A 25,343-nucleotide genomic window follows, 5' to 3' on the forward strand; every position below is an offset into this window, starting at 1 on the left:
CAAGCCATGGTATTTTCAAGCACATCATATGCATGTGAAAGCTGGACAGTGAATAAGGAAGACCAAAGAAGAGTTGATGCCTTTGAATTGTGGTGTTGGTGAAGAATACTGAATATTGAATATACCGTGGACTGCCAGAAGAACGAACAAATCTGTCTTGGAAGAAGTACAACCAGAATGCTCCTTAGAAACAAGGATGGCGAGACTGCGTCTTGCATACTTTGGACATGTTGTCAGGAGGGATCAGTCTCTGGAGAAGGACATCATGCTTGGCAAAGTACAGGGTCAGCAGAAAAGAGAAAGACCCTCAATGAGATGAATTGACACAGTGGCTGCAACAATGGTCTAAAACAACAACGATTTTAAGGAGGGCATAGAACCAGGTAGTGTTTTGTTCTGTTCTGCATAGGGTAGGTATGAGTCGGAACTGACTCGATGGCGTCTAACAACAACAACATTCAAGTAATTCTTTATAACATTTAGAGAAAACCTTTATAAACAAGTCTGAACGGGTTCGTGCAGTGGTACCAACATATACTTAGTAATTATTTTCTGTAGCTCTTGGTTCTAAAGTCGGTCTTTCTTTGCCCCAGTGACATGAGCTTCCAGCCGTAATTGTTCTGTCATATCACTTCTGGTAAATTCATGGATTTGGTATGATTTTAGGACTGATAAAATAGTCATCCTGTTCTCACAATTAACAGCTTGCTTTGCAGGTGAATTTACCAGTGTCATGGAATGAATTATGTCCCCACAAAAATGTGTGTATCAATTTGGCTGGGCCATGATTTCCAGTATTGTATGGTTGTCCTCCATCTTGTGATTGTAATTTTATGTTAAAACAGGATTAGGGTGGGATTGTAATACCCTTACCCAGGTCACATTCCTTATCCAATGTAAAGGGAGTTTCCCTGGGGTGTGGTCTGCACTACCTTTTATCTCTCAAGAGATAAAAAACAAAGGGAAGCAAGCAGAGAGTTGGGGACCTCATACTACCAAGAAAGCAGTACCAGGAGCAGAGCATGTTCTTTGGACTCGGGGTCTCTATGCAGAGAAGCTTCCAGTCTGGGGGAAGATTGACGAGAAGGCCAACAGAGAGAAAATGCCTTCCCCTGGAGCTGACGCCCTGAGTTTGGACTTTTAGCCTACTTTACAGTGAAGAAATAAATTTCTCTTTGTTAAAGCCATACATTTGTGGTATTTCTGTTACAGCAGCACTAGATGACTAAGACAAGCAGGTATCCTTAGAAGCAAGGATGGTGAGATTTCGTCTCGCTTACTTTAGAAATGTTATCACAGGGACCAGTCCCTGGAGAAGGACATCATGCTTGGTAAACTAGAAGGTCAGCCAAAAAGAGGAAGACCCTCAACAAGATGGATTGACACAGTGGCTGCAACAGTGGGCCCAAACATAGCAACAATGTGAGGATGGTGCAGGACCAGACAGTGTTTTGTTCTGTTGTATATAGGGTCGCCATGAATTGCGACCACAGCACCTAACAACAGCAGCTTCCAATCTTTCTGTACCTCCCCAAAACAAAATACTGCATTCGTTTACTTACTAAACCCTGGTTATTTTAGTAGCGGACAGTTCATATATCAAACAGCAGTGGTGAAGAGCTCAGCTGCTAACCAAAAGGTCAGCAGTATGAATCCACCAGCTGCTCCTTGGAAACTCTGTGGGGCAGTTCTGCTCTGTCCTATAGGGTCACTATGAGTCAGAATTGACTTGATGACAATGGGTAATGAATGGGTCACTTACACTAAACCCTAGTTATTTCGCTAGTGGGAAATCCAAATATCAAACAATAAAATAGTATATTTTATAGGAAAATGATCAAATTAACATTTCTTTAAGGATTTATAGTTTACCTGTATTCATTCTAGTTTAAGATGAAATTTAGTAGTTGTTAGTGCCCTATTGGAAATCCTGGTGGCGTAGTGGTTAAGTGCTATGGCTGCTAACCAAAAGGTCAGCAGTTCAAATCCACCAGGCACTCCTTGGAAACTCTGTAGGGTATTTCTACTCTGTCCCGTAGGGTCACTATGAGTCGGAATTGACTAGATGGCAGCGGGTTTGGTTGTTTTTTTTTGGTAGTGTCCTACTGGCGTTTGGTGCAGGCTTAAGTAATTCTCAGTAGACAGGAAATTTTCTACAAGTATTTTTACCTTTTGTTATTGAGTCATTTAATTTAGAGTTAAAAACTTCATTACATATGGAAAATTTGCATTTTAAATTAAAAATTATAATTTAATTTGTATTTACATTGAGCTAATTCAAAATGATATTCTGCTTTTTCTCCAACTTAAAAATTTCAAACCCAAATAAAAAATCTGCACCAAAGTTGAAAGAACACCCATAGATTCACCAGTTGTTAGCATTTCACCACATGTGCTTTATTTTTCTCTTTCATATATATGTATATGTGAATTTAAATTGGTTAGGAAAAAGATAAACATATGTTGTTGCTTATAAGGTTTCCTAAGCCTTTTTAAATTTAAGGTGCAGGCATCATGAACTTCACTCGTAAATATTACAGTATGCCTTGCCTAATATCAATTTTTTCTTACATCTAACCCCAGTGTCATTATCACTCTCAAGAAATTTAACATTCCCCTGTTGCCTAATGTCTTTTGTTTGGCTTTAGCTATTTTGCTTCTTCCCCCCCTTTCAAGTCAAAGGTCACGTGTAACATTCAGTTCTGTCTCTTTATCTTTTAAAATCAGGAACAATGACCCCATTTTTGTTTGTTTTTCTTGACATTGACATTTTTTAAGAGTTCAGGTCAGTTTTTTTTTTTCTTATTTAATTTTGTCTGAATTTTCCTCACGATTGTATTCAGGTTAAATAGATATCCTCAGTTATGAACTTCTCCAAACACATTTTTTTGTATTTTCATCCCTTGTACGTACTATCGTGCCAAGTATTGCTCAATAAATTCTGAAGTAAATGAAGTTAATTTCTTAACATTGTAGTTCTTCGTATGTTGGTATAGAAGATGATCAAATTAACATTTCCTTGTTAAGCATGCATGGTTTACTCATATTCACCCTAGTTTAAGGTGCTTAGTAGTTAGTGCTCTACTGGCTTTCAGTACAGCCTTAATTAATTCTTAATAAATTTTTATTAGACACTTCCACTGTTGTTAGTTGTTGTCGATTCCAGTTCATGGTGATCCAATGTGTTTTAGAATAGAACTGCTCTATAGGGTTTTCTTGGCCGTAATCCAAACAGAAACTGACTGCAAAGCTTTTCAGTGGTCCACTGCATAGGTTCAAACCAAACTGCCAAGCTTTAGCTTAGTAGTTGAGTGCAAACCATTTGTGCCACCTAGGGACCTTAGTCAACTGCATCCAGATCCGTTGCCATCAAGTTTATTCTGACTCGTAGCTACTTGTAGGACAGAGTAGAACTGCCCTATAGGATTTCCAAGGAGCTGCTGGTGGATTTGAACTGCCAACCTTCTGGTTAGCAGCTGAGCTCTTAAGCACTGCACCTCCAAGGCTCCAGCCAACTACATACCATTTTAGAATTTTAGAACTCTTGTGATCTTAGAAATCATAGAGTCTGACTTCGTGTCCAAAAGGGGTATATTTTCTACTCTTTGGCCATTTTAAATGGAATGTGTTAAGATTATAAAGAAAGAAGACAGGAGGTCATCTGAGTATTATTGATAAAATCAAACGCATCTGGAAAAGGCTAGTAAACTTTGCTACCAGTATTTATAGGATGAAAATACTAAAGAAAATACTATTTGGCTCATGAATGAACACAGACATATTCTACCTGATGATCTATGTATTAACCCCAGATCTATTACACTAAAATGAGAATGGTTGAATTATGTAAGTAGCTGTGTTTTGGCCCTTGAGCTTCATTAAATTAATAATCTCAGACTTTCATGCAATTTCTTTAAAAGAATTGCATGTTTTTGAGTTATGTCAGCCTGTTTTGAAAATTAATTGGACTTTAGAGTTTCTCCTTTCTTTTCCTAGTTTCAGTGGTTCTTTGTTGTTTATATTGAAAACTTGCTTTAACTGATTGATTGAGGCTCTGAATGTTTGTGAGAAGTTGGAGATTTTGCATATGATCAAAAGATTTAGGATAAGAACTTAAGTATTCTGTTTAGCGAAAGGACAATTAGCTATTGCTTCCAATAAAATATTATAATTTATACTGACTAAAAATTAAATTGAAGTATCCATTCTTCCCTTTTTCTGTGACTGCTCACATAAAAAGTACCACATCTATTCTGTTTTTAATTAATTTTTACTGTGCTTTAAGTGAAAGTTTACAAATCAAGTTAGTCTCTCATACAAAAATTTATACGCACCTTGCTATACACTCCTAATTGCTCTCCCCCTAATGAGACAGCATAATCCTGCCCTCTCATCTCCCCTCCAGACAGGAGATGCCAACACAGTCTCATGTGTCTACTTGATCCAAAAAGCCCGTTCTTCACCAGTTATATTTTCCACCCCAAATTCCAGTCGAATCCCTGTCTGAAGAGTTGGCCCTGGGAATGGTTCCTGTCTTGGGCTAACAGAAGGTCCAGGGACCATGACCTCTGGGGTCCTTCTAGTCCCAGTCTGACCATTAAGTCTGGTCATTGGTCATTTTATGACAATTTGGGGTCTGCATCCCACTCCTGTCCTGCTCACTCAGGGGTTCTCTGTTGTGTTCCCTGTCAGGTCAGTCATCGGTTGTAGCTGGGCACCATCTAATTCTTCTGGTCTCAGGCTGATGTAGCTTCTGGTTTATGAGGTCCTTTCTGTCTCTTAGGCTCCTAGTTACCTTGTGGCTTTGGTGTTCTTCATTCTTCCTTGTTCCAGGTGGGTTGAGACCAATTGATGCATGTTAGATGGCCACTTGCTAGCGTTTAAGACCCCAGACGCCACTCTCCAAAGTGGGATGCAGAATGTTTTCTTAATAGATTTTATTATGCCAACTGACTTAGATGTCCCCTGAAGCTATGGTCCCCAACCCCCCGCCCCTACTTTGCCAGCCTTCAAAGTGTTCAGTTTATTCAGGAAACTTCTTCGCTTTTGGTTTAGTCCAGTTGTGTTAACCTCTCCTGTATTGTGTGTTGTCTTTCCTTTCACCTAAAATAAAACTCATCTACTAATTTTTTTTTTTTTACTATCTAATTAGTGAAAATTCCTCTCCCTCCCTCCCTCCCTCCCTCCCTCCCTCCCTCCCTCCCTCCCTCCCTCCCTCCCTCCCTCTGTTCCTGCTCTCATAACCATCAAAGAATATTTTCTTCTCTGTTAAAACTATTTCTCCAGTTCTTATAATAGTGGTCTTATACAATATCTGTCCTTCTGCAGCTGACTAATTTCACTCAGCATAATGTCTTCCATTTTTCCATGTTATGGGATGTTTCACAGATTCATCGTTGTTCTTTATCGATGCACAGTATTCCATTGCATGAATATACCATAATTTATTTATCCATTCATCTGTCGATGGGTACCTTGGTTGCTTACAACTTTTTGCTATTATAAACAGTGCTGCAGTGAACATGGGTGTGCATATATCTGTTCGTGTAAAGGCTGTTGTTTCTCTAGGATATATTCCAGGGATTGGGATTGCTGGATCATATGGTAATTCTATTTTCTAGTCTTTTAAGGAAGCGCCAGATCGATTTCCAAAGTGGTTATACCATTTTACATTCCCACCAGCAGTGTATAAGTGTTGCAGTCTCTCCACAACCTCTCCAACATTTATTATTTTGTGTTTTTTGGATTAATGCCAGCCTTATTGGAGTGAGATAGAATCTCATTGTAGTTTTGATTTGCATTTCTCTAATGGGTAAGAGTTGTGAGCATTTCCGCATGTATTTGTTAGCGGCCTGAATATCTTCTTTAGTGAAGTGCCTGTTCATATCCTTTGCCCATTTTTTAATTGGGTTATTTGTCTTTCTGTAGTTGAGCTTTTGCAGTATCATGTAGATTTTTAGAGACCAGGTGCTGATCAGAAATGGCATAGCTAAAAAGTTTTTCCTAGTCTGTAGACAGTATTTTTAAACTTTTGGTGAAGTCTTTGGATGAGCATAGGTGTTTGGTTTTTAGGAGCTCCCAATTATCTAGTTTCTCTTCCACATTGTTAGTAATGTTTTGTATACTGTTTATGCCATGTATTAGGGCTTCTAGAATTGTCCCTATTTTTTCTTCCATGCTCTTTATCGTTTTAGATTTTATATTTAGGTCTTTGATCCATTTTGAGTTTGTTTTTATGCATCCTGTTTTGAGATTTTTTTTTTTAAATCTTATTTTTGTGATTTCCCTGTCTGAGTTGATATCTGGATGCTCTGTCCTTTGTCCTAGTGTTGTGTTGATACCTGATTTTATTGATTTTCTAACCAGAGAATTCCCTTTAGTATTTCTTGTAGTTTTGGTTTGGTTTTTCAGATTCCCTATGCTTGTGTTTATCTGTAAGTGACTTAATTTTGCCTTCATATTTGAGATACAGTTTTGCTGGATATATGATTCTTGGCTGGCAGTTTTTCTCTATCAGTGCTCTGTCTATGTCATCCCATTGCCTTCTTGCCTGCATGGTTTCTGCCAAGTAGTCTGAACTTATTAATTCTCCTTTGTAGATGACTTTTTGCTTATCCCTGGCTGCTCTTAAAATTTTCTCTTTATCTTTGGTTTTGTCAAGTTTGATGATAATATGTCTTGGTGACTTTCTTTTGGGATCTACCTTGTATGAGGTTCGATGAACATCTTGGATAGATATCCTTTCATCTTTCGTGCACATCTATGTTATAAATAGTAGAACCATTTCATTGCTTTTAGTTATTTCCTTGAGTTTTTTCTCCTTTTTATCTCAAAGTGATTTTCTGTTTAAATGAAACTGCACTTTTTTGATGGTGAACACAGCCAACCGAGGAAGGACAGGAGACTGTGATACTGTTATAACTGTTACCTTGGTTTATAGAAATTCTCGTACCTCTAATTCCTATTCTAATTTTTATCATTGTAACTTCAGTAATTAAGGTATCTTACTTTTAGAGGTCTGAGATTATGTTAATTATCCTGTAATTTTTAACCCTAAGATTCATGTCATTCAACATCTACTTTACTGAAAACAGAAGTATGCAATGTGCCTATTGGGTTGGTGTGTCTTATGAGAAATTTGAAGGTTTTTTTGGCTGTATGTTTGATTAGGTACTAAGTTGCTTAAAAGAAAGGTTAGTACATTAAATGAAAGTATTATTTACTTGTCTGTCAGTTTGTTGTACTGTGGGGCCTTACATGTTGGCTGTGATTTTGGAAGTTTCTGAAACCAGAAGAGCCGCCCATGGAGGACAGGTTTCAGCAGAGCTTCGAGACTAAGGCAGTCTAGGAAGAAGGACCTGGTGATCTACTTCTGAAAAACTTAGCCCTTGAAAACATTATGAATAGCAAAGGAACATTATCTGATGCAGTGCCAGAAAATGAACCCCTAAGGTTGGAAGGAACTGAAAATACAACTGGGGAAGAGCTGCCTTCTCAAAGTACAGTTAACCTTAATGACATGGATAGAGTAAAGCCTTTTGGATCTTCATTTGCTGATATGGCACGACTTAAAATGAGAAGAAACAGGTTCATACATCTATTAACAATGGAAACATGGAATGTACAAAGTATGAATCAAGGAAAATTGGAGGTCATTAGAAATGAAATGGAATGCATAAAGATTGGTATCCTAGTCATTAGTGAGCTGAAACAGACTAGTATTGGCCATTTTGAACCTGACAATCATCTGTTCTATTCTACTATGCCAGGAATGACAAATTGAATTGGAATGGCATTGCATTCATCGTCAGAAAGAATATTTCAAGATCTATCCTGAAGTACAGAGATATCAGTGATATCATAATATTCATAGGTCTACAGGGAAGAACTGTTAATAGACTATTATTGAAATTTACGTACCAACCACTAATGCCAAAAATGAAGAAATTGAAAATTTTTTACCAGCTTCTGCGATATGAAATTGATTGAACATGCGTCAGGTTGCATTGATAGTTACTGGTGATTGGAACGTGAAAATTGGAGATGAAGAAGGATCAGTAGTTGAAGTATGGCAGTGGTGATAGACATGATGCTAGAGATTACATGGTAGAATTTTGCAAGACCAATGACTTCTTCATTGCAAGTACCTTTTTTCAACACTGTAAACTGCAACCATACACATGGACTTCACTGGATGTAATAGACAGGAATCAAATCGACTACATCTGTGGAAAGAGAGCGGTGGAAAAGCTCCATATCACCAGTCAGAACAAGGCCAGAGGCAGACTGTGGAACATACCACCAATTGCTCACATGCAAGTTCAAGCTGAAGCTGAAGAAAATTAGAACAAGTTCACGAGAGCCAAAGTATGACCTTGAGTATGTTCCACTTGAATTTTAGACCGTCTCAATAATAGACTTGATACACTGAACATGAATGACCAAAGACCAGACATGTTGTGGAGTGACATCAAGGACATCATGCATGAAGAAAGCAATAAGTCATTAAAAAGACGGGAAAGAAAGAAAGACCAAAATGGATTTCAGAAGACCCTGAAACTTGCTCTTGAACATCAAGCACATAAAGTGAATGGAAGAAATGATGAAGTAAAAGAGCAAACAGAAAATTTCAAAGGGCCGCTCAAGGATAAAAAGTTTTGTAATGAAATGTGCAAAGACCTGGAGTTAGAAAACCAAAAGAGAAGAACATGCTTGGCATTTCTCAAGCTGAAATTACTGAAAGAAAAATTCAAGCCTCAAGTTGCAAAATTGGAGGATTCTTCGGGGAAAATATTAAACAATGCAGCAAGCATCAAAAGAAGATGGAAGAAATACGCAGTGTCAGTGTACCAAAAAGAATTGGTCAACATTCAGCCATTTCAGGTGGCAGTATATGATCAAGAAATGATGGTAGGAAGGAAGGAATCCAAGCTGCACTGAAGGTATTGGCAAAAAACAAAGCTGCAGGAATTGACCTAATACAAATGGAGATATTTTAGCAAACGAATGCAGCACTGGGTGTATTCACTTGTCTATGCCGAGAAATTTGGAAGATGGCTACCTGGCCAAACCAACTGGAAGAGATCCACATTTACTCCTATTTCCAGGAAAGGTGATCCAGCCAGATGTGAAAATTATCAAACGGTATCATTAATATCACATGCAAGTAAAATTTTGCTGAAGATCATTCAAAAGTGCTTGCAGCGGTACATCAACAGGGAACTGCCCGAAATTCAAGCCTGATTCAGAGGAGGATGTGGAAAGAGGGATGTCATTGCTGATGTCAGATGGATCTTGGCTGACAGCAGAGAATACCAGAAAGATGTTTATCTGTGTTTTATTTTCTACGCAAGGCATTCCACTGTGTGGATCATAAGAGATTGTGGATAACGTCAGGAAGAATGGGAATTTTAGAACACAGTTATGCTCATGAGGAACCTGTACATAGACCAAGAGGCAGTTGTTCCACCAGGACAAGGGGATACTGTGTGGTTTAAAGTCAAGAAAGGTGTGCATCAGGGTTGTATTCTTTCACCATACTTATTGAATCTGTATGCAGAGCAGATAACTCAAGAAGCTGGACTATATGAAGAACAGGACATCAGGATTGGAGGAAGACTTGTTAACAACCTGCATTTTGTAGATGACACAAGCTTCACTTAATTGCGGAAAGTGAAGAGGGCTTGAAGTACTTACTGATGAAGATCAAAGGCCACAGCCTTCAGTATGGGTTACATCTCAACATAAAGAAAACAGATATCCTCCACAACTGGGCCAATAAGCAACATCATGATGAACAAAGTTTGAAGTTGTTAAGGATTTCATTTTACTTGGATCCACAATCACCACCCACGGAAGCAGCAATCAGGAAATCAAAAGTCGCATTGCATTGGGCAAATCTGCTGCAAAAGACCTTTTCAAAGTGTTAAAAAGCAAAGATGTCACCTTGAAGACTAAGGTGCACCTGATCCAAGCCATGGTGTTTTCAGTTGCCTCATATGCTTGTGAAAGCTGGACAGTGAATAAGGAAGACCAAAGAAGAATTGATGCCTTTGAGTTGTGGTGTTGGTGAAGAATATTGAATATACCATGGACTGCCAGAAGAATGGAACAAGCCTGTCTTGGAAGAAGTACAACCAGAGTGTTCCTTAGAGTCAAGGATGTCGAGACTATGTCTCACATACTTTGGACAAGTTATCAGGAGGGATCCGTCCCTGGAGAAAGACATTGTGCTTGGTAGGATAGAGGGTCAGTGAAAGAGAGGAAGACCCTCAGTGAGATGGACTGAGATAGTGGCTGCAGCAGTGGGCTCAAGCATAGCAAGGATTGTGAGGATGGCGCAGGACCGGGCAGTGTTTGTTTCTGTGGTACATAGGGTTGCTATGAGTCGGAATCCAGTTCACAGCATTTAACAGCAGGAATAGACAGTGATCGCGGACCACTGGTAAATATTGACTTTAAGTTCCTGGGAAGTTTTAGACATGATTTTCCTTCTTTTACTGTCCTAAAAAAAGCTAATTTTTTGAAACAGTTGAACTTAACTATAAAGTAAATTAGTAATATTAGAAATTTTAAAACATAAAAGAAAAATACCATCACTCCTCGGTCAATCTGTGGTTTTTCTCTTAATCAATTTAACTTCTCTTAGCTTAAAGTGAAAAAAGCCTTTTCCAGCAGTGTTTCCCCAATCATCAGATTTTCTCAGTTTCAAAGAACTACTTTTTGTTTTCACCACAAACTTTCAATGCACTCTTCCTAGGGTTTTTGTCTCAATTAAAAAGAAAGACCTTGGTTTACTTCTCTAATGTTCCCATATCAGCTAGAAAGGTCTGAGCTACTCTTTCTGGTTTCACTACCTAATAACTCCTGGCTTTTATTAAATATGTTCATATGGGAGAATTAATAATACAGTCTTTTTTTTTTCTCCCCTTACCCTCCCTATCAGCTTTCTCACCCCTCTTGATAGAATGTTTTAATCATCACCTCTATTAATTCTCTAGAAGATAGGCCATCAGGACACAACAGATGAAAATTTCTGTAACCCCAGTTGTTGTCCACAATGGCTTGGGACAGCAGCTTGGTGAATTTTTTCCTTTAAAGAAAAGGAAGAGCAAATTAAAACTTCAGTTCTATCACAGAAAATTTAGAAAAAAATGAATTCCTTAGTAAATACAAATATCAGTACCTTAAATTATATATATACCTCCTGTATACAGGCTGACCCACTTGATGTATTTGGCAGTCTCATGTCGCAGGCAGGAAAGTGGTATTATTGACAATATTATAGATGGACTAATTAAGACTAAGGAGGTCTGGTGGCACAATGTTTAAGTGCTTGGCTGCTAACTGAAAGGTTGGCTGTTCAAACCCACCAGCAGCTTCGCAGGAGAAAAGACATGGTGATCTGCTCCATAAAGAGTTACAGCCTAGGAAACTCTACAGGGCGGCTCTACTCTGTCCTATAGGGTGGGTGTGAGTGAGAAATCGACTCAACGGCACACAACAAAAACAACAATTGGGACTCGATTAATTTTTCAGTGTAACAGCATGTCCTATAACAGAGAAGCAAAGACTAGAACCTAATTCTTATTCATAAGTGCTTCTAATCATGAAACCAAACTGCTTGACCAGTTCAAAAACACTGAAGAACTATAAAATAGATCAGAAACTAAGAAAATCTAAAAAGCCAAAACACTAAAGCATGGGCTTTTAAATAAAAACAGCATGATGAAACAGTAATAAAGATGCTACAATATATATTCTGTCTCCATGCAAGGAGGTCATAACAGCAATGAATCTGAGAACAGGATCTGGCACATTAACATATACTCAAATATTATTTGATTGAACTAATACAAACACATGAAAGGAGACAACACTAGAGCTTAGTTATAAGATTAATCCTTTTTTTCAAGGTTTAATATAATTAGACATTATAATAGACAAAAACTTTGGGGGTATCTCAGTTTTTTTTTAGAATATAAAATGAAACTCATTTACCTATATCATGGTGGTCATCTGAATGCTAGATAAAATTTTAACAATTTCTGCAGATGGAAAAATCTGGTAAATAACGATGCTGCTGCTGTTGTCAGGTGCCATCGAGTTGGTTCTGACTCATAGTGACGCCTTGTACAACAGAATGAAAAAGTGCCTCGTCCTGTGCCGTCCACCAGTCGTTGCTATACTTGAGCCCATTGTTGCAGCCACATGTCAATCCATCTCCTTAGAAGGTCTTCCTCTTTTTCATTGACTCTCTACCAAGCTTAATGCCCTTCTCCAGGGACTAGTTCCTCCTGATAACATGTCTAAAGTATGTGAGACAAAGTCTGGCCATACTTGCTTCCGAAGAACATTCTGGCAGTACTTCTTCCAAGACAGACTTGTTCCATTCTTCTGGCACTACATGGTATATTCGGTATTCTTCGCCAACACCGTAAATTCAAAGGCATCAAGTCTTCCTTGATCTTCCTTATTCATTGTCCAGCTTTCCCATGCATATGAAGCAATTGAAAACGCCATGGCATGGGTCAGGGACACCTTAATGCTTAAAAGGACGTCATTGCTGTTTCATATTTTCAACCTTTCCTTCCTTACCTAAAATTATGGGATTCTTTTCTATCTACATAATTTCCTTTTAAAAAATATTTTATTGTGATTCTGGAGAAGATTTACATAGCAAATTAGGCTCTTGTTTAACAATTTATACATATTATTCAGTGACATCGGTTACGCTTTTTACAATGTGTCAGCCTTTTCGTGTCTGCACTATTTCTGTAATGTTTAAATTTATATAGCTTTATATCACCTTTGCAAAATAAAGTTATAATAACCAGCAAAACCCCTCAGTACTTTAAAAATATCTGCATTCTTAAAGCTCTCAAAGTTTATGGTTATTGGCCAGATGAAAACTTTTAAATATAATATTAGCTAACATTTATTGAGAACTTGCCACCCACTGCTGCAAGCTGTCTATATTAACTCATTTAATTTTTTTATAAAGTCTCTGTAAGGTGTTATTATTTCTGTATTACAAATGAGGAAACTAAGACAGAAAAGAGCATAAGAACCCATCCAACCTTTATAAAGAGGTAGAGCTGAGAATTAAATCCAAGATATCTGACTTGAATGTACTTTATTACTCTATACTCACTGTATGTCCTCATAGTATATGAATTCCATTATTTCATCACCTAGCCCTGGTTGCCCATTGGTTAAGCTCTTGACTGCTAACTGAAAGGTTGGTAGTTCGAACTCACCAGCAGCTCCTTGGGAAAAAAGACCTGGCAATCACCTCCTGTAAAAATTACAGCCTAGGAAACCCTGTAGGGCAGTTCTTCTCTGTCATATTAGGGTCACTATGAGTCAAAATCGACTCCAGGACACCACAGTACCTTTAAAACCTTTTTTTTTTTTAAATGTCTCCAAACTTAACAGTTGGCATTCATCTATGTTAGTGAATAGATCTTTTTGTTATTCCCCTCTCTTCCACATACTTTTCTTCTAGGGTATGATACAGCTTTTGAGTATAGTATGGTGCAAGGATTTTTAATCTGTAGTGAAGTTATATGAAAAAGTGAACTTTTATCATGCTTGTTTAGAAAACCTCTTACTACATTTAAAGCAATTACAAAAGAATCACATCAGAACAATACTGCTTAAGATAATTTGTTGGGCTGTGGTAGTAGTTGGTTTTGTAAGTAACACAAGGAAGATAAAAATTTTATTTTTATTCTTCTGTTTTTCCTTATGCTTTTAATTTATTAACTCATTCCTTAACAAATACCTACCATGACAGGCACTATGCTAGGTGCTGGAAATAAGAAGTGAACAAGATAAAAAAATCACCTCTGCTTTTACTGTTTGCTGTTTTTAAGATAAATATGTTTGGTTATTCACACTTTGTCAAATTATATGGATTTAATCTGTTATGATGCAAAAAAAGACCATTAAATTACCATGATTGTTGTTCTCCTTTTAAGACTGTTACCCTCTTAAGAAATTATCCTTATAAATCAAGTGTGTATTACCAATTATAAAAGTATAATTATAAAAATACACTATATATGATATATATTACAATATTTTGATGTATTGGTAATTACTGGAGATTGGAATGCGAAAGTTGGAAACAAAGAAAAAGGAACAGTAGGAAAATATGGCCTTGGCGTTAGAAACAATACCAGAGATTGCATGGTAGAATTTTGCAAAATCAACGACTTCTTCATTGCAAATTACTTTTTTCAACAACATAAATGACAGTTATACACATGGATGTTGCCATATGTAATACACAGGAATCAAATCGACTACATCTCTGGAAAGAGACTATGGAAAAGCTCAGTATCAGTCAGAGCAAGGCCCGGGGACAACTGTGGAACAGACCATCAATTGTTCATATGCAAGTTCAAGTTGAAGATGAAGAACATTAGAATGAGTCTGCAAGAGCCAAAATACGACCTTAAGTGTATTCCACCTGAATTTAGAGATCATCTCAAGAATAGATTTGATGCATTGAACACTAATGACTGAAGATCAGACGAGTTGTGGGATGACATCAGAGACATCATACATGAAGAAGGCAAAAGGTCATTAAAAGGACAGAAAAAAATGGATGTCAGAAGATACTCTGAAACTTGCTTTTGAACATCAATTAACTAAAGCAAAAGGAAGAAACAAGAGCTGAACAAAAGATTCCAGAGACAGGTTTGAGAAGATAAAGTATAATGACATGTGCAAACACCTGGGGTTAGAAAACCAAAAGAGAAGAAAACTCTTGGCATTTCTCGAGCTGAAAGAACTGAGGAAAAAATTCAAGCCTGGCATTGCAATATTGAAGGATTCTACAGGGAAAATATTAAACGACACAGGAAGCATCAAAAGAAGATGGCAGGAGTACACAGAGTCACTGTACCAAAAAGAATTGGTCACAATTCATCCACTTCAGGAGGTAGCATATGATTAAGAACAAATGGTACTGAAGAAAGAAGTCCAAGCTGCACTGAAGGCATTTGCGAAAAACAAGGGTCTAGGAATTGACAAAACGCCAATTGAAATGTTTCAACAAACTGATGCAGTGCTGAAAGTGCTCACTCGTCTATGCCAAGAAACTTGGAAGACAGCTACCTGGCCAGCCAACTGGAAGAGATCCATATTTGCACCCATTCCAAAGAAAGATGATTCAACAGAAGGTGGAAGTAATCAAACAGTATCATTAATATCACACACACGTAAAATTTTGCTGAACATAATTTAAAAAAAAAGCTGCGGCAGTATATAAACAGGGAACTGCCAGAAATTCAAGCCAGATTAAGAAAAGGATGTGGAAAGAAGGATATCATTGCTGATGTCAGACCAGAAAAATGTCTACCTGTGTTTTATTGACTATGCAAAGGCATTTGACTGTATGGATCATAACAAATTATGGATAACATTTCAAAGAATGGAAATTTCAGAACACATAATTGTGCTGTCAAAATATTTATGTGGTATTTTACAAAAGTATTGATCCACAATAGATTGGAAATTTTAAAAACTTACTTCTTTACCCCTGGTGGTTTGAGAAACACTGGTCTAAAAGTGAATTCAAAACTGAAATATCTATTACAACTGTTGAATTTACCCATTTTGATAGTAGGTAGCAATACATTCTACTACATTCCCTAAGCAGTTAACTGCGTGATGATGAGGCCACTGGGTTGTGTGAAGGAAAAAGGTTGAGGAAAGAGAGAAATATAAATATAGGACAAATAGGAAGATAGATACAGAAAAGAGAAAATGTTTCATTGTTTTAATGGTAGACAGGACTGCCCTCAGAAATTACTTTAGATTTCATTCACCGGCATATCTGATAAAGGTTGTTCACATCTCCTATGTTCAGCTCAGGAGCCCTTGTGGCACAGTGGTTAAAATTAGCTAGTATATGGTACAATGGTTAAAAGCTACAACTGCTAACCAAGAGGTTGGCAGTTCAAATCCACCAGCCGCTCCTTGGAAACCCTACGGGGCAGTTCTACCCTGTCCTGTAGGGTCACTGTGAGTCAGAATCGACTTGATAGCAGCCAATTTTTGTGTTCAGCTTTGTATTAAACTTTGTTTATACGTGTGAGGAACCAGCTCAACCTGAAGCCTAGCATTCAAAAAGTAATGCTTCTCTTTATGTGAGAGAGACATAAAGAATGTTAAATGTGTTCTGTGTTTCATGTCCTTAACATCATCACATAGAGAAGGCACTAATATTCAGAAATGCTGAAAGAAGGAAAGAAAGGTAAAACTATTCTGTTATTAGCAGTTACAGAGGCAAATGAAGAAAAGATAAAAAGGAATTGGTGTGGAGATGCTCCTGTTTGATTCACAGAGATGTTGATGTTTATCTGTTTCCTGCTTAGTTGGTAAACTACTTTCAACTCTGCAAGGTATACATCAATAGTAGCAGTAGTAGATTCTTATGATTTGATTATTGTCTGTTCATTTTCTAGGAATACAGGAGTTTCCAGAAAATATAAAAAATTGTAAAGTTTTGACAGTTGTGGAGGCCAGCGTAAATCCTATTTCCAAGTAAGTTCTCCGTTCAGTTATCGCTTTTTTGAATAGAACAACCATGAACCAGTAGTAAAATAATACCTTACATATTTTAATGAATAATTTGTATCAATCTTCAATCCATAAAAAATAGCAGTTTTAGATTAAAAAAGTAAACTTTTAAAATAAATTTCGTAAACCCTATTTTACAAAAGTAGAATTTAAGATTCGAATAGATAATATGTTTTACTCCTGGTTTCACAGCAAATTAATGTCAGAAATGAAACTAGAATCCGGGTCTCCTTGCTCAGTGTCATTTGCACAATATAAAAATATCTTTGTCTGCAATTCAAATCTGTGACACACTCAACCTTCTGAAAATATTTTTAAAAACTACAAGGTCAAGAAGGCAAAAAGAAAAATGATGTGAAGTTACCTGTGTTCTTTTATGATAGTAGTGGCTAGGAACAGAAAGCTTTACTGGTCCCAAAGCTGTTAAAGTTTGTGAAAATGAAATGCTGAAGAGGAAGATGAATAAAGTAAAGCATAGCAGAGTATAGCTAAGTTGAGAGTCGAAATCAGCCTTCACTGTATTTCTTGATGAGTTTTTCAAACACAGAGTTGCTTTACTTTTTGTGGAATATGAAGAATCGTGAGGTAGGGGAAAAATAAAATGAATTAAAAACTGAGGTGTGTTACTCTGAGAGGATTTTGTACTTGTTAAAATCCAAGACAAACACTTAAAGATGATGTATATTCTCTTCATTTGAAAATAGTGCTCTAGTATTTAGTTTTAAGGAACCCTGGTGACACAGTGGTTAAGAGCTCGGCCGCCAACCAAAAAAAGGTTGGTAGTTCAAATCTACCAGCCGCTCCTTGGAAACCTTTAGGGCAGTTATACTCTGTCCTTTAGGGTTGCTGTGAGTCGGAATTGACTTGATGTTAACAGGTTTATTTAGTTTTAAATCTCTGATGTGTTTCATAAAACCAGAGAAAAAAGAAATAATGCTAATACATGTAGATTCTTATATGACTTTAGAATGTCTGCCAGCTGCTTCTTCTATAATCTACAGTTGATTCTTGTGAGGGGAAAATGTTAGATTGAAAATAGTCTAAACTAGCAGTTCTTAATTTGGAGCGATTTTGCTTCCTGGAGACATTTGACAGTTTCTGGAGACATTTTTGGTTGTCAGGATCTGGGTAGAAGTTGCTACTGATATCTAGTCGGTAGGAACAGGGATACTGCTAAACATCCTACAATCCACAGAACTGCCTTTTCACTTAACAATTATCCTTCTCAAAATGCTAATACTGCCAAGGTTTGGTGACTCTGATCTAGTCCTTTGAATTGATGAAAAACTTCAAGGTTTTTTAATGCTATATAAGGTTAATCTTGGGGATGTGCTGATTTCATAGTTAGGTCAGAAATACATTTCTATGTATTATGGGTTGACTATCTGTGGCATATATTATGTTGAGACAAGTACTGCCTTACTACTTTTTAGAAAGTGATGAAGATACTAACACTAAAACAGGTAAGTTATTACTGAAGGCAATTCTCTATTTGAGGATATCTAATAGAAATAGAGATAACTATTATCTGGTTACACAAATTCTTGGAGAGACTTTAGTAAGAAACTGAAATTCTGTATATGAACTTAATTTAAATTTTGTTGTATTTTATTTAGGCTTCCTGATGGATTTTCTCAGCTGTTAAATCTAACACAGTTATATCTGAATGATGCTTTCCTTGAGTTCTTGCCAGCTAATTTTGGCAGGTAAATTATAGTTTATTCTAAAATCTTTTATTGCTACCTCTTGTAAAATTCACATAAATACAAGTTGCTTAAATAATACTATTGATTATAGTTTATTAGACTTTTGTAATTATTTCCAAGCACTATGGTTATTATAGGTTTCTTTTGACCTTGTTTTGACTTCAACTTTATTTCCCCATGTAAACAATAAGCGATAAGAGTTTCAAAGAAAAAAATAATTTTAGACTTGAACTGGTTTTTAAGGAATACAAAAATAGAGGATTTAAATGGGGGTAATTTCTATGTGTTTGAGATACTGAATTCTTTATTCTTAGCATTTCTAACTATCCAGAATTATCTAATTTACTGGTTTATGTGCCTTTCCAACCAGAAAAAGAATTCTTGAGAAGAGAGAATGTGTTTCTGGGGTCATCTCACACCATTATCAGCCCCTTGAGCAGTTCCTGTCATATTATAGTCACTCTGAATAGATGAAGAAAATGAGTGAATAATAGGTATCAAGTTACTGTGGCATTCAAATTAATTATTAGGAAAAAAAAAGTGCTGCTCAACTACCTGTTAAACTTGTAGTCATCTTTTGTCTAAAAATAATTACTGTACTCATCACTAAGTGGCATTTAGACACTTAACCTCCTTATTTTTTCTCTATTTAGTGGCACATGCATCACTGAAGTGCCAAAGGATTTCTCCTTATCCATGTTTTGTAGTTTCCTTTATCAAACCCTTCTTAGAGCTGAACTCTGGGATTGAATTATTATTATCCAGTCTACTAACGGTTACCAGTTTTTCATTTATTTTCAGGAAAAAAGGGCATGAAATGTTTTAGGATTCAGACTTAGGGAGCAGTCACTTGAAGTGCTTGCCTATTTTTCCTCCCTGTAATTTTCGGGAGCAGAGATAGCCTTTTCTTCTTATGTATTTCTTTGTATTCCTCGGTATTTTTGAATATAATACTCTGCACATAGTAATTACACAATAAATATTCATTGCTGTATACTGTACATTAACATTAATTTGTTCATTAAATTGTTTGCCGTATAGATTTGACTTTTCTTTGTTTTTCCAGATTAACCAAACTCCAAATATTAGAACTTAGAGAAAATCAGTTGAAAATGTTGCCAAAGTAAGTAAAGTTCTATCCTTTTTAAAATTGTTCAGAATATATAATATTTAAGTCCTTAGAGAAATGTTACTAAATTTTTTAAATGTAAAATGATAGTGCCAGTTTGTCAATTTGTCATAACTGTGGTGGCTTGCCTGTTGCTGTGATGCTAGAAGCTATGACACCAGTATTACAAATACTAGCAGAGTCATCCATGGTAGACAGGTTTCAGCGGAGCTTCCAGACTAAGACAGACTAGGAAGAAGGGGGCCTACTTGTAAAAAATTGGACAGTGAAAACCTTATGAATAGCAGTGGAACATGTCAGGTGCAGTGCCCGAAGATGAGCCCTTCAGGTTCGAAAGCACTCAAAATACGACTGGGGAAGAACTGCCTCCTCACAGTAGTGTTGACTTTAATGACGTGGATGGGGTCAAGCATTCAGGACCTTTTGCTGATGGGTACAACTCAAAATAAGAAGAAATAGCTGCAAACATCCATTAAAAACTGGAACATGGAATGTACAAAGTATGAATCTAGGAAAATTAGAAGTTGTCAAAAATGAAATGAAGCACCTAGACATCGATATACATAGACCATTAGTGAGCTGAAACAGACTGGTATTGGCTGTTCTGAATCAGGCAATTATGTGGTCTACTGTGCCAGGAATGAGGAATGGCATCGTATTCATCGTCAAAAGCATTTCAAAATCTATCCTGAAGTACAGTGCTCTCGGTGATAGGATAATATCCGTATGCCTATGAAGAAGACCAGTTAACAGGACTGTTGTTCAAATTTACGCACCAACCATTAATGCCTAAGATAAATTCAAGATTTTTACCAGCTCCTTCAGTCTGAAATTAATAAAAAATGCAGTAAAGATGCATTGATAATTGCTGGTGATTGGAAAGCAAAAGTTAGGAACAAAGAAGAATGATTAGTAGTTAGAAAATATGACCTTGGTGATAGAAACTACTCTGGAGATTGCATGATAGAATTTTGCAAGACCAGCGACATCTTCATTGCAAATACCTTTTTTTAACAGCATAAACAGTGACTGTACACATGGACTTCGCTGGACAGAATTTGTAGGAATCAAAGAGACTATATCTGTGAAAAGAGACTGTGGAGAAGCTTAGTATCATCAGTTAGAACAAGACCAGACACTGACTTCAGAACAGACGGTCATTTCCTCACATGCGAGTTAAAGATGAAGCTGCGGAAAAATTAGAACAAGTCCATGAGAGCCAAAGTATGACTTTGAGTATATAGATTTGATGTTTTGAACAATGGTGATCAAAGACCAGACAAGTTTTGGGATGACAAGACATTATACATGAAGAAAGCTAAAGGTCATTAAAAAGACAGGAAAGAAAGAAAAGGCCGAAATGAATTAGTCAGAAGAGACTCCGAAACTTGCTATTGAACGTAGAGTAGCTAAAGTGAATAGAAGAAATGATCACATCAAAAAGTTGAACAGATATTTCAAAGGGCAACTTGACAAAGTCTTATACTAAAATGTGCAAAGACTTAGAAGACCAAAAGGGAAGAACACACTCAGCATTTCTCAAGCTGAATGAACTGAAGAAAAAAATTCAAGCTTCAGGTTGTAATTTGGTATGGGAAAAATACTGAACGATGCAGGAAGCATCAAAAGAAGATTGAGAGAATACACAGAGTCATTTCAGGAAGCAGCATATGATCAAGAACTATTGGTACTGAAGTCCAAGCTGCACTGAGGTCATTGGTGAAAAACAAGGCTTCAGGAATTGTTGGAATACCAAATGAGATGTTTCAACAAGCAGATGCAACACTGGAAGCACTCACTCATCTATGCCAAGACACTTGGAAGACAACTATCTGGCCAACTGACTGAAAGCGATACATTTTTGTGCCCATTCCAAAGAAAGGTGATCCAACAGAATGGGGGAAATTATCAAACAACACACACAAGTAAAATTTTTCTGAAGAAAAAAAAAAAAAAAGTTGTAGCAGTACATCAGCAGGGAACTGCCAGAAACTCAGGCTGGGTTCAGAAGAGGATGTGGAACAAGGGACATCATTGCTGATGTCAGATGAATCTTGCCTGAAAACAGTTAATACTAGGAAGATGTTTACCTGTATTTTATTGACTGTGCAGAGGCATTTGACTGTGTGGATCAAAACTAAATTATGGATAACATTGCAAAGAACGAGAATTCCAGAACACTTAATTATGCTCATGTGGAGCCTGTATATGGACCAAGAGGCGGTCTTTTGAAAAGATCAAGGTGTGGTACTAAGTGGTTTAAAGTCAGGAAAGGTGTGTGTCAGGGTCGTATGTGTTCACAAGGCTACAGGTTTCAGTATGGATTACACCTAAACATAAAGAGAACAAAAATCCTCACAACTAGAACCAGTAACCAACATGATGATAAACAGAGAAATACTGAAGTTGTCAAGGATTGAATTTTTCTTGGATCCATAACCAAAACCTATGGAAGCAGCCGTTAAGAAATCAACTGACGTATTGCGTTGGGCAAATCTGCAAAAGGCCTCTTTAAAGTGTTAAAAAGCAAAAACGTCACTTTAAGGACAAAGGCGTTATTGATCGAAAACATGGTATCTTTGATCAACTCATATGCACGCTTAAGCTGCACAATAAATAAGGAAGACCAAAGAAGAATTGATGATGCTGGCCAAGAATCCTGAATATACCATGGACTGACAGAGGAACGGATAATTCTGTCTTGCAAGAAGTACAGCCGAATGTGCTTCTTGGATGCGAAAATGGTGAGACTTGGTATCATGTACTTTGGACATGTTTTCAGGAGGGATCAGTCCCTGGAGAAGGACATCATAGTTTGTAAGGTAGAGGGTAGGTAAAAAAGAGGAAGACCATTAAGGAAATGGATTTACACAGTGACTGCAACAATGGGCTCGAACGTATCAACCATTGTGAAGTTGGCGCAGGACCGGCTGGTATTTCATTCTGTTCTATGTAGGGTTGCTTTGAGTCAGAACTGACTTGACAGCACTTAACAACAAAATGACTAGTGTAAGTTATTTTAAGAGTCACTGTTTTGTGTTCATCATATTTTAATTCATGGTGTTTAATATAAAAATCTATCCATTTGTCATTGGTGTTTAAATAGTGATTTATTAGGTTTCTGGATCTCAGTCTCCTTTTGAAGGTTCAAATCGAATTTGGAACCTTAATTTTTTCCTGCTTCATTTTTAAGACTTATGATAAAACTTTTAAGATGATAGTGCGAATGGTTGCAGAATTCAAAGAATGTAATCAATATCACTGAACTTTACCTGTTGAAGTTGTTGAGGTGGTATATGTTTTGTTGTGTATGTTTTCACTGCAATAAAATAAAACCTCTGAAACCTTGTAAACTGTAAAGAGGCCATAGTATTAAAGTTACTGAAAGTCATGTTCAGTCAGGTTATGTGACTGGACCTTTTTTATGATCAAAGATTAAAGCAGTGGGAAGTACTATTATTTTTTTAAAAACAGACCCTCAGTTTTATTCATTAATGTCTTAAAGAATTACTATGGCATATGGCATAGGAAAAAAAAAACTTGGATAGTTTTGAAATTAGTCGCAATCAACAGTTATTTGTATTCAGGGGCATTTATGTATTCCTAACAACTGTTTTTCCAACTTTGTTAGAAAAGCAGGTGAAGAAAAAAATCACAAGTAAAATATTCAGTAATGTTTTACTTATTTATTTTAAATTGTATTTTCTTTTAAAAACTAGGCGGTTCAAATTAGCATTAATTTATTGGTCTGTGTAGGATGGATTCTATCAGGTGGCCTTATTTTTCTTTTATAATTTATTTTTTGTTCAGAATATACACAGTAGAACAGTTTCTATATGTACAATTCAGTGACACTGAGTACATTCTCTGAGTTCTGCAACCATTCTCACTCTCGTTTTCTGTCTCCCTCCATTAACATAAACTCATTTCTCTCAAGTTTTCTATCTGATCTTTTGAGTTGTGATTATCAGTTTGATCCCATATAGACAGATCTTAAAAGAACACAGTGCTCTAGGTAAACATTCCTTATTAGTTAAACTCCTTTTTGGTTTTAAGAAGATTTTATTTTCGTAGCTGTAGTCTTTATGGAAGCAGTTCACTAGGCCTTCCTCTCATGGTGCTGCTAGGTAAGGTTTGAACTGCCAACCTTCAGGTCAGCAGCAAATGGCAAACCGCTTGCACCACTCAGGACACACTCTCATGCTAGCTTACTGAACACTAGTTTTGGCCTTTGCAGAAACCCCTTGCATTTCTTGAAATATTAATAAATACTCCTAAAAAAAATAATAATTTGAGGGATATTTTTGGTTTAAGGTAGTGCTATTTTTTAGATATGTATTTAAAACCCACCAAAAACCCACTGCTGTTGAGTTGATTCCGACTCATGATGACCCTGTAGGGCAGGGTAGAACTGCCCTGTAGAGCTTCCAAGGAGCACCTGGTGGATTTGAACTGTTGACCTGTTGGCTAGCAGCTGTTGCACTTAAACACTGCGCCACCAGGGTTTCCGATATGTAGTTAAGTGAAATTAAATACCACTTTTTTATAGTTGGAGGGCACTGTACCAGGAACGCAAAGGAGGGATATTTTTCTCTGGAGTTGTTGTTAGGTGCCATCGAGTGGATTCCGACTCATAGGGACCCTATGTACAACAGAATGAAACACTGCCTGGTCCTGTGCTATCCTCAAAATTCTTGTGCTCGAGCCCATTGTTGCAGCCGCTGTGTCAGTCCGTCTTGTTGAGGGTCTTCTTCTTGTTCACTGACTCTCTGCTTTAAAACCAAACCCAGTGCCATCAAGTCGATTCCGACTCATAGCGACCCTATAGGACAGAGTAGAACTGCCCCATAGAGTTTCCAAGGAGCACCTGGTGGATTCGAACTGCCGAACCTTTGGTTAGCAGCCGTAGCACTTAACCACTAAACCACCAGGGCTTCCATCTTCTGCTTTACCAAGCATGATGTCCTTCTCCAGGGATTGGTCCCTCTGACGACACGTCCAAAGTAGATGAGACATAGTCTTGCCATCCTTGCTTCTAAGGAACATTCTGGTTGTTGTTCTTCCAAGACAGATTTGTTTGCTCTTTTGACAGTCCATGGTATATTCAGTGTTCTTCACCAGTACCACAATTCAAAGGCATCAAACCTTCTTCAGTCTTCCTTATTTATCGTCCAGCTTTCACATGCATATGAGGTGATTGAAAACACCATGGCTTGGGTCAGGCGCACCTTAGTCTTCAAGGTGACATCTTTGTTTTTCAACACTTTACAGAGGTCTTTTGCAGCAGATTTGCCCAGTGCAGTGCATCTTTTGATTTCTTGACTGCTGCTTCTGTGGGTGTTGATTGTGAATTCAAGTAAAATGAAATCTTTGACAACTTCAGTCTTTTCTCTCTTTATCATGATGTTGCTTATTGGTCCACCTGTAAGGATTTTTGTTTTCTTTATGTTGAGGTGTAATCTGTGCTGAAAGCTATGGGCTTTGATTTTCATCAGTAAGTGCTTCAAGTCCTCTTCACTTTCAGCAGGCAAGGTTGTGTCATCTCCATAACACAGGCTGTTAATGAGTGTTCCTCCAGTCCTGATTCCCTGTTCTTCATAGAGTCTGGCTTCTTGGATTATTTGCTCAGCATACAGATTGAATAGATACAGTGAAAGGATACAACCCTGGCCCACACTTTTCCTGTCTTTAAACCGCACAGTATCCCTTGTTGTGTTTGAATGACTACCCCTTGATCTGTGTACAGGGTTACTCATGAGTACAGTCAAGTGTTCTGGAATTCCCATTCTTCTCAATCTTATCTTTAGGGAGAAGAAGGTAAAAATGAGTTAAATCAAAACGAATTTGAGAGGTAGACAGGAGGACATTTGTAGGATGTTGTATCTATTTTCTAGTTAAAGTAGGAAACAGAATTT

General features: G+C 37.1%; 1 protein-coding gene across 7 annotated transcripts in view; it reads left to right on the forward strand.

Moving 5' to 3' along the window:
* Positions 1 to 25,343, forward strand: part of ERBIN (erbb2 interacting protein) — a 170,254-nt gene that overhangs the window by 73,503 nt on the left and 71,408 nt on the right. For all 7 annotated transcript variants that reach the window (XM_064272670.1, XM_064272665.1, XM_064272682.1 and 4 more), the window contains 3 exons: positions 16,479 to 16,557; positions 18,210 to 18,299; positions 19,366 to 19,422. In XM_064272670.1, coding sequence (XP_064128740.1) covers positions 16,479 to 16,557; positions 18,210 to 18,299; positions 19,366 to 19,422 — 226 coding nt within the window. The remainder of the gene's footprint in view (positions 1 to 16,478; positions 16,558 to 18,209; positions 18,300 to 19,365; positions 19,423 to 25,343) is intronic.

This window comes from Loxodonta africana, chromosome 2, assembly GCF_030014295.1.
Source record: "Loxodonta africana isolate mLoxAfr1 chromosome 2, mLoxAfr1.hap2, whole genome shotgun sequence".
NCBI lineage: Eukaryota > Metazoa > Chordata > Mammalia > Proboscidea > Elephantidae > Loxodonta > Loxodonta africana.